The 10,162-nt window shown below is 42.7% G+C and overlaps 1 protein-coding gene across 1 annotated transcript; it reads right to left on the minus strand.

Moving 5' to 3' along the window:
* Positions 1-8,977: 8,977 nt before the first annotated feature.
* On the minus strand, positions 8,978-9,700 carry LOC113352426. Its single transcript, XM_026596245.1, has 3 exons — positions 9,669-9,700; positions 9,528-9,581; positions 8,978-9,245 (listed from the first exon to the last, which is right to left on the minus strand). Exons 1-3 carry the CDS (start codon positions 9,698-9,700, stop codon positions 8,978-8,980), a joined length of 354 nt encoding a protein of 117 aa, XP_026452030.1.
* Positions 9,701-10,162: the final 462 nt, after the last annotated feature.

The following is a 10,162-nucleotide window of genomic DNA, read 5'->3' on the forward strand; positions in this document are numbered from 1 at the left end:
GAAAACAGTTGAGTGTTGTGATCTATCACAAGTACCCTCATGGGAACCTATCCTAGTACCCTCATGGGAACCGATCCTAGTACCATCTCATGGAAGGGAACCGATCCTAGTGAGAGGTCCTCTTACGAAGAAGTGTAAAACTGTTTTGCCCATAACTTCTTCGTCCGAACTCGGAATGACCTCATTCTTTTTGCGTTGTCTTGATAATTCAATTTCCTACAAGATTGAGGTAATTGAAATACTTGATTTTATGTTAAATATTTATGGTGTATTGCAAAGTGATTTATGGGATGTTTGTTTTCGGTTTTACTACTTTAATATTCGATCTCATATATTGTGAACCCTCATGGTTTGGGTGACTTTTTGATTTAGCGGGATTAAGTTCTATCCCTAGTATGTAAGCTTTATCAAAGGATTATGAGGGGTTATGATAGAACAGTATGTGAAAAAGTCACAATATGTTGAATCGGTTTTGGTTTAACATAAAAGCATATGTGTTTCGACGGTTTTCAACTTTTGCTTGCAATTGTTAAAACCGGTTTTCAACTTTTCTCTGGTAAAGGTTGAGGTGTGTTGTTATTCTTTTGTTTATGCATAAGGATGACAACGTGGTGAATTTCGATATCAATTCTCCCTGGACGAAGATGCTATCATTTTGGAGAAGTGGATGCGAAATTTGAGGTAACAATCTTCTTAGTTAATTGTTTTCCTGTTTAAGAAAGTCCTGAGTTTATATTATATATATTTGTTGTTTTTGCTTAACAAAGTTTAGGTTCAATTGATATTTATTCCATGTTGTGTGTGTGGGTGTGTGTTTCAATTGGTTCCTGTTAAGAAAAACTATTGTTATCTTGCTTTATTGTGTGGTATCAATCGTTTAGGCTTACAAAATTTCGGTACAATTGATGTGTGTGTGTTTCAATTGGTTCCGGTTAAGAAAAACTATTGTTATCTTGCTTTTGTATAGTTTCAATGGTTTAGGCTTACAAAATTGCGGTTCTTTCAATGTCTATGTTGTCTCAATTGCTTTCGGTTGAGGTGAATAATTATGCAAGTTGATTTATTTTGGTTTGTATGAATTATTTATGAATTAACGAAATAATTTGTGTACGGGATGAGTTGTTTAGTCCAATTCGATTCCGGATAAGAAACTAAGTTAATTCTGATCTTAGTTTGTCTTATCAAAGTGAGGTTTCGGTTATTCAAGTCTAATCGAATGCCTAAACAAGGAAATGCTAGTTAACTAACCTAGTATTTGGTTTGTTTAAAATTGAAAGGTCTAAGTTTATGGATAATTAGAACCTGATGAGAAAATGGAGTTATCTTTATTTTGGTCTTATCGAATCACACGGTTGTTTTTGAACAATCGGTTTAGCAAAGGAACTAATGTGATTAGTTGTTTTTGGTTTTCTAAACTAAATGGGAAAAATTGTTTCGGGCAATTGTTTCCTTGGTAACAATTCAAAATAAGACTACTTGTAGTTTCAGTTTTGATATTGGTTATCAGAACATGATGTGTGGAACCCTCGTGCCTAACTCTACAGGTTTGCAAGTCTATTCTGAGATTTGTAAGATTCTTTTCGTGTTTTCCTTTATTTTTCGTTTCTTTGACATTTTTGTGATAAAAAGGGGGAGAAATATATGGAGTAAACAAGTGATACTGGCATTGATTTTATATTAATTGGTATCACTAAGGAAAAGAACATTGGTACTTGAATGTTTTATCTAACGAAAGAGTGAAAGCACAGACTAAGGAGGAGTAACATATCATATTGATTGGTATAACAAAGACGTGCGTAATGAATATATACCTATCTTCCTTAGGGGGAGTATTATCTTTGTTATTATAATGTCAACAACGGAATTTTCAAGGATTGAATGTAAGCAGTTTTACTGTGTTGTTGAATCAGTAATCAAGCGGAGTAATGAATTCTTGTAATTTGTTTATCCATATGATGTACGAGTTTTGTCACTAAAATTGACAAAGGGGGAGATAGTTAGAGCATTTCTCGGTTGAACCCACCAAGCGTTGGTATGTCAAGTTTGGTTGTCATATTTTAGTGAATCAAAACTCATGTTAAGAGTCGCTTGATTATGTACTAGAGTTAAACTTTGTATAGGTTAGCTTGAAAGCATTAGGATATGAGATATTACAAGTATTGCGAACTCTTGGAGATGTAAAGAAGCAACGAGATACAACGAAAACAATCATCTTTCCACTTGACGTTAGTGATATTTAACTTGAACTGTTTCATTCCCTAACGTATCTTTCAAGTAGTGCATATTGAAAAAATAACTGCGAAGCTTATATGAACTCTAGATAGACATAGTATTAAGGAATACATTACGAGGTTTATTGCTTAACCATTAAAATTTGTAGATAAGACATCGCCACTATCATTTGAATGCTACTATGATTGTGTATGGGTATGAGGTAAGGATTTCATCATAGGGAACAATGTTTACATGTGTTCTAAGGAAGTAAGTTCATAAACTTGTTTGTGGACCGAAAAGGAAATTTCGGGGAGTTATTGGTTTTGTTATTTATTGCATATCTTATGAACAACCAATATGTGTGATAGAGTATAACCGCTCATAACTTGTTGTGTTCTTGGTAGAACTATTCACAAAGTCCTGACTTTTGTATTGGTATAACTTTTATTAGTAAAACCAATCTTAAGTAATCACCTGTGGTATGATCGGATTATGTCTGCCTTGGGGTAAGGGAACCGATCCTAGTAAGGGAAAGGAAACCGATCCTAGCAAGGGAAAGGGAGTCGATCCTTGTAAGGGGTGCACTACATCAAGGGGAACCGATCCTTGTATGGGGTGCAATAAGGTTTATAGCAGAAAGGGGAACCGATCCTATGGACATGTGCAACACTGTTTGAGGGTGAAAACGGTTTCTTTTAATTTCGGTAATTTCGGGTGTGTGGGTGAGAAACGAGTCTAAACCCTAAACAATGTACTGCAAGGGAGTATTTTAGATTCAAGAGATCAATCTATACAAATCCGTCCTAAACCAAGAAATGGCCATTCCAGACTTGCTTCGGTCACAAAGAGGAGTAGAAGGGTTGGTTTTGGGGAGGGAAGCGAAGAGAGTGTTGAGATCAGAATAGTTGATCCTAGAAGAGTTTTTTTTTTTTGTGACTTGCATCAGAAAGTGGGAAGCTAACAGATGGGAAAGCTAGAAAGTGTTTTGTGAGTGTTGTACGCTCCTGACCAGAACTTGTTGTTCGGTGGAAATAGGTAAGACCTATTTATACAAGTCGAAGTGAAACGTACTCTGGTCTCATAAGAAATGGAAAACAGATGAGTAAATTGGAGGAGGTGGTAACTGGTAACGCCTGAAATTGATTTTCCATAAAAGAAAGCGTTTTACCATTACTCCCTGTATTTACTAACCACCTCATCCTTATGACACTGTCTTGTAACGGGCGTAGTGTACGCGGCACGCTGTAAACCGCCAAACCAATACCCAATGAGCATCCCCCAGTTTGTGACATGTGTTGATGTCTCGAGTGTTTTCATGGAAAACATGTAGCATGTTGTTGTTGTCTGGAAAGTTGAGCTTGGGAGACTTGCCGGCTCGGTGGTGACCTTCGACGGTTGAGATTTTGCATCTAAGATGGAAGGGTGGCCGTTGATTGTCGCATGCCTTCGTTTTGGAAGCCTTGAAGGGAAGGCCGGCATGGCATGCCTTGGCATGTTTTAGGTGCGGCCAAACTAGGGTTTTGGCGTTGGGCAAAAGGTTACCATGCGTTGGTTGGTGACCTTGGACGGCTGAGATTTGCATCTAAAATGGAAGGCTGGTCGTTGACTGTCGCACACCTTCGTTTTGGCATCCGTGAAGGGAAGGCCGACATGGCATGGCTTAGGCGCGGCAAGGTGGATGGCGCGGCATGCCATTGGCACATGTGCCATGGTCGGCATGCCTTGGCATGTTTTAGGCGCGGCCAAACTAGGGTTTTTGCGTTGGGCCAAAGGTTACCATGCGTCGGTTGGTGACCTTGGACGGCTGAGATTTGCATCTAAGATGGAAGGGTGGCTGTTGATTGTCGCACGCCTTCGTTTTCGCAGCCGTGAAGGGAAGGCCGACATGGCATGGCTTAGGCGCGGCATGCCATTGGCACATGTGGCATGGTCGGCATGCCTTGGCATGTTTTAGGCGCGAAAAAACTAGGGTTTTGGCGTTGGGCCAAAGGTTACCATGCGTTGGTTGGTGACCTTGGACGACGGATATTTGCATCTAAGATGGAAGGGTGTCCGTTGATTGTCTCACGCCTTCGTTTTGGCAGCCGTGAAAGGAAGGCCAGCATGGCATGGCTTAGGCGAGGCAAGGTGGATGGAGTGGCATGCCATTGGCACATGTGGCATGGTCGGCATGCCTTGGCATGTTTTAGGCGCGACCAAACTAGGGTTTTGGCGTTGTGCCAAAGATTACCATGCGTTGGTTGGTGAGCTTGGACGGCTGAGATTTGCATCTAAGATGGAAGGGTGGCCTCGCACGCCTTCGTTTTGGCAGCCGTGAAGGGAAGGCCGGCACGGCATGGCTTAGGCGCGGCAAGGTGGCTGGCGCGGCATGCCATTGGCACATGTGGCATGGTCGGCATGCCTTGGCATGTTTTAGGCGCGGCCAAACTAGGGTTTTGGCATTGGGCCAAAGGTTACCATGTGTTGGCTGGTGACCTTGGACGGCTGAGATTTGCTTCTAATATGGAAGGGTGGTCGTTGATTGTCGCACGCCTTCATTTTGGCAGCCGTGAACGGAAGGCCGACATGGCATGGCTTAGGCGCGGCAAGGTGGCTGGCGCGGCATGCCACTGGCACATGTGGTGCGGCTGGCATGGTTGGCATAACTTGGCGCGGAGACGTGGCTGGCATGGCTTGTCATTGGCACGGTGGTGCGGCTGGCATGGTTGGCATGCCTTGGCGCGGAGACGTGGCTGGAAAGGTTTTCCATTGGCACGGTGGTGTGGCTGGCATGGTTGGCATTCCTTGGCGCGGAGACGTGGTTGGAAAGGTTTGCCATTGGCACGGTGGTGAGGCTGGCATGGTTGGCATGCCTTGGCGCGGAGACGTGGCTGGCAAGGTTTTCCATTGGCACGGTGATGCGGCTGGCATGGTTTGCATGCCTTGGCACAGAGACGTGGCTGGCGTAGTTTGCCATTGGCACGGTAGCATGAGAATTAGGGTTTGGCATAAATGATGTCGGTCAATGTTAAGGGTTTTTCCGTGGAACATGACACATAAAAAAAAAGGTACCCTGGTAATTCTTACGTAGGCATGCTGATTGGTCTAATAAATGCGCTAATGGTCATAGTGACGTCATGTCAGATGTGCGGTTTTATGATTTTAACCCTAAGTTAAAAACTACCATCAACATTAAGTCCCCTGCTTAGCTCGGAACAAGAGCATTGTTGTGAGGTAAGCATAAGATGGTGACCGGAGAGGACAAAAATCGAAGTGACAAGTCGTGATAAGATGGTCAAGAAGGCCCGACTAACCTTTTTCGAGAGGTAGGGAGAGTTTGGTGATTCTCGTGTTCGGCGGCCTTGCATAGATTCTAATTGTGGTGTAGACCGTGAGGTGGTGAGATGAAGATCGTCGGCTTAGTCTGGTCGTGCGTCGTCTTGGCTGGGTTAGGGAACACTGAGACGCTGGCTTGGAGAGTTGTTGGTGTTGGTGTGGTTTGGAAGGGAGCTGTTCGCGCAGATTTGGCGCGGATGTTGGCACGGCATGACTTGGGCGTCGGCATGGCGTGGCTTGGGCGTTTGCGTGGCATGTTGATACCGTGAAGCTTTCCATTGTGTGCCTGGTTGCCTCTTTCCACACGTAGTTCGAATAAGAAATCCTTTCCTTATTCAAATGCCAAAGTATCACACCCCCGTGTCTCCTTTTTTTTGGCTTTCATTAGGGGTTTGGTGAGGGGTTTCGTTCGACGCTGATTTCCTGGCCGTGATGCAATCACGTTATGTTTACTCAGCCTCTGTTTCTATTTCTTCCTTTAGGGTTTCCACGGTATTTATGCCGAAGAAGCGGCATCGTCTTCCCCGTTTTACAACAGAGATTTTCTCTTGTTGAGTCCGTATCTCTTCATCATGTCAATCAGAAGTGAATCATCCTCGAGCCAGCTAGATCCTCTAGTCAAACACGCAAGGCCTGACTCTTGCAACAATTCCCCCATCCGGGTCACTCGAGTCAAGAAGATTATACCGGTATGTTTTCGTCGACCGACAGATGTTTCATTGTTTGCTGATGAATGACAAAAGTTTTTTCTTCTATGTAGAGATATCCTGTCGGAGCATGCGTCACCATCATTGATGAGGATGATTTGGTTACCTCTTTTCCTTCGAGCCTGATCCCACCAACCGCTGCAGATCTGGAGAACGTCAACTTAGGAATTTCTTGTCATGAGTATCCCAATGCAGGTTTATCATTCGGAACTCGCATGAGGTGTCTCTCCTCTAATTACCGAAACGTCGGTGGGTTTCTGGTGCAGAAATAATTCGTGACTCTTTACACAAAGATATGGAGGATATATGGCCACATCGCCACCAGGAGTGTGGTGCAATATTGTTCGTCTGCTTTAGTTTCTACAGTGAATTGTCTCTTGCCAATGGTCGCCGAAATGGAAAGTATGTTGATAGACGCATTTATGTGTCTATTTTGTTCTCAATATTCTGTATTGTTAGACTCGATTAAGTACTTATTGTGTTATTTTGTGTTTTTGTAGATGTTTTTAGAGAAATAAGCCTTTGCGGCGAAATGAGCTCGAAAAGTAGTGTTTTACACCCCAGGATAATGTACCGGTGGCACCTCAGAAATACACCGGAAGCGTCCCAGAAATGTACCGGAGGAACCCAGAAAAATTATTATTTCCACCCCAATTGCTAAAGGAACACCCGTACAGGATTAGGGGGAGGACACTTTTCTTCTCATAATTCAAAATTCATTTTAAGCGGGAAAATATATTCTCTCCCTGGCAGTTTTTCAAATTGATTTTCGATGGATTTGTGGAGAAACTAAATGGCTGGAATTAATTGGGTCATATCTATTGAGTATAACAAGATTATTCTGAGCGTTGGAATGAGTTAAATTTGGCTAGAATCCGCTAACTTTCAATCGAGAGTTAAACAGGGAAGATACGCTCGAGTTCTCTGTGAGAGGAATTTTTGGGAAGTTTTCTGGACTAAATGGGGAAGATATCTGATCTTCTTAAGTGTTTATGCAACTATGGAAGTATTACAGCTCATATGCGCAGGCAGAGGGGATGGAGAAGATCATATCTCGGCTGACAGTGAAGAAAATGGAAAAAAATATTTTCCGAGTAATGGAGAATTATATGGAGTGAATGAGCGAGATTCGATGGGTCTGTTGGCTATAAATAGGTTGCTGGGGTTGAGCAGAGAGGGTGTCGAGAGTCTTGGGGGCTGAGGAGAGCCAGAGAAGAAGAAATTCGAGTTTTCCAAAACTCGGTTTCTGCTGCTGCTGCTGCTGCTGATGAACATGAAGAACGCGAAGAACGGACCTGAAACAGCAGTCATTTTTCTACTGTAGTAACGACTAACACCTGTGGGTCGTAATCAGGCAGTCTTATTTTCCACAGCGTTTGCGACAGGGCTTCAGCAGTCTTATTTTGTCACTGAGGGTCGTAGTTCTCTGGTTTTATTGTATTTCTCATATTCTCATCATTTGTAAACCATTTTTGAGCCATAATAAATTATTTTGAGAGCATTTTTACTATGATGAGTTAAACCCCAACACTGGGACGACGGAGGAGGCCGAGCTTCATACATGGGTAATTTTATTAATTCTTTTTAAGACTTTTGCATTAAAAATTAATTGAAATATGATTTGATTAAATTGGGTGTTATTTGATTAGATGGGTCATGCTTAGCTTAGGTGATTTGATGTTCCATGCTTAACATTTACAATCAATGTTTTGAGAATCTACTTTGGAAAAATAAGAGTCCATATATGTTTTGAGCGATTATTGTTGAGAATAAGTCATTGAGCCCTATGTTATGAAGATTGGCCGAATCATTAGTCCCAGTACCTCTCTACCAATTTGTCAATATTTTTGTATATAATTTTTATAAATCTAAAAATCCTTCACCTTCACAAGTCTTAGAGTTCGAACCTTCATTACTACAACCCACGAAAAATCTCAAATCATATGTCTATACGTGCTGTCGCGGAACCAACTATTCAAAAGTGGGAGAACATGGTGTCTACCTGTGAATCCATGAAGTTCAACATTAGCTGGTTTCGACATCGTCTTAATATTGCGAAGGTCGACAGAGCTGGTATTCTTGCTGGCGTGGTTCCTGCTACGAAAGCTATTCTGGAAGAGGAGAAAGCTCTGGCCATGGAGTCACAGAAGGTGGAAGAGTCAATCCGGAACTTGAAGAGTAGGACTGAAAGGTATCAAAGCCGTTTAAAGATGATGCTTTCAAGGGATTACAATCTGTTGGACGGGATTTTCTGTGTTATGTAGTTGCGAGATGTTTGGTTTCTTTCTGAGTATTGAGCATGTTTTTGCCCCCCCTCCCCTTTTTTTTGCATCGGTTTTTTTTTTCTGAAAGAATAAGAGAATTTTATTGATTCGCTTCAATCAAACAAAGGAAAAGAACTTGATAATTGAGATATGGAAGAAATGTGGAAAGATGCCTGGCTATCCGTGTTTGTGATATGGCGGGGCGCGAGGTGTTGGTCAGGCGTAGTATGCCTTAAGCCACTTTCTGTTGATGACTGCTTCCAATTTTCCTCCGTCTTCTTTAATGACCTTGTAGTACCCACTGTTGTACGCCCTCGTGACTATATAAGTCCCTTCCCACTTTACGGAGAATTTTGGTGCGGACGCGTCTTGTTGGATGTGTTTGGCAGTCTTCAGTACCAAATCTCCCACTTGAAAAACCCGAGGCTTCATTGTTTTGTTATATGCTCTGGACACCCTATTTCTTTATGCTCGTACTTAATCTTTTGCCTTGGATCTTCTGGAATCTATAGTGTCCAATTCTTCTACTCTGGCACTCAATGCTTCAGCTTCATCCCATCGAACTCCACTTGCTTCGGCAATCCTAGCTGATGGGATTTTAACTTCTGCTGGTAGGATGGCGTCTGCACCGTAAACGAGGGAGTAGGGAGAGGCACCAGTGGAACTTCTTGGTGATGTTTGATACGCCCAGAGTGCTATTGGCAGTTGCTCATGCCATGTCCGAGGATTATCGTGCACTGTCCGACTGAGGATTCAGATCAGAGTTTTGATGGTACTCTCAGCCTGTCCGTTCCCTTGGGGGTAGTACACGGTGGAGAAGACTTTCCTAATTCCATATTCTTCGAGTAATTCCCGCACTTTCTTGTTTGCGAAAGGATTGGCGTTGTCGGTGATGATGTGTTTAAGCACACCAAATCGGCAGATAATGTACTCCTTAATGAATGCCGCGATTGTGGATCCATTAGTCCCTCATAAAGGTATGGCTTCGACCCATTTGGTGAAATAATCGGTTGCTGTTACTATGTACTCGTGATGCTTTGAGGACCGCGGGTTGATATTTCCAATGATGTCGAGTCCCCAGCTGTAAATGAGCCACAGACTGCTTATTGAATGCAAGAGAGTTGATGGTACAAGGATAAGGTTTCCGTGAATTTGGGATTTTTTGCACCTCTGGACGAAAACAGCTGCATCATCCTCCATAGTTGGCCAGTACTATTTCTCGTGTATCTGAAGGAATAATTTCCGTTTTCCTTGATGTTCTCCTTCGTGCATCTCTTTCAGCATGATTGGGATTTCTGCTTCGTTCAAACATCGTAGAAAAATTCCTCCAAATCTTTTACGATATAAGATTCCTTCGTGGAATAGGAATCTCTCGGACCTTTGTTTTATCTTGACCGCCTCCTTCTTATTGGTGGGGAGCATACCGTCACGAAGGTAACGGGTGTATGGTTCCTGCCAGTCCCCAGCGTGACCAATATTGAAAACTTCTAAATGATGTGGCGGTGCTTGACAGTTAGAACAATTTCTTTGAAGTAACCGAGATTGAGCCTCTATTTCTGGCCAGTAGTAGCCAAGGCGTTGCAAACGGCGATAGAGTGTTACCACTAATGTTTGCCCGCAGACTTCAACATGGACGCGGTTGAGTTGTTTTTGTGCTTCTCC

Source organism: Papaver somniferum, chromosome 2 (assembly GCF_003573695.1).
Source record: "Papaver somniferum cultivar HN1 chromosome 2, ASM357369v1, whole genome shotgun sequence".
Taxonomy (NCBI): Eukaryota; Viridiplantae; Streptophyta; class Magnoliopsida; order Ranunculales; family Papaveraceae; genus Papaver; species Papaver somniferum.

What these genes read in the sequence shown, in the direction of transcription:
- LOC113352426 (XM_026596245.1), bottom strand. Translation starts at nt 9,700, where the DNA reads ATGGAGGATGATGCAGCTGTTTTCGTCCAGAG. An exon ending in GCAGCTGTTTTCGTCCAGAG is followed by an intron (nt 9,582 to 9,668) that starts GTGCAAAAAATC and finishes GCTCATTTACAG; the next exon opens with CTGGGGACTCGACATCATTG. An exon ending in CGGTCCTCAAAGCATCACGA is followed by an intron (nt 9,246 to 9,527) that starts GTACATAGTAAC and finishes CTGAATCCTCAG; the next exon opens with TCGGACAGTGCACGATAATC.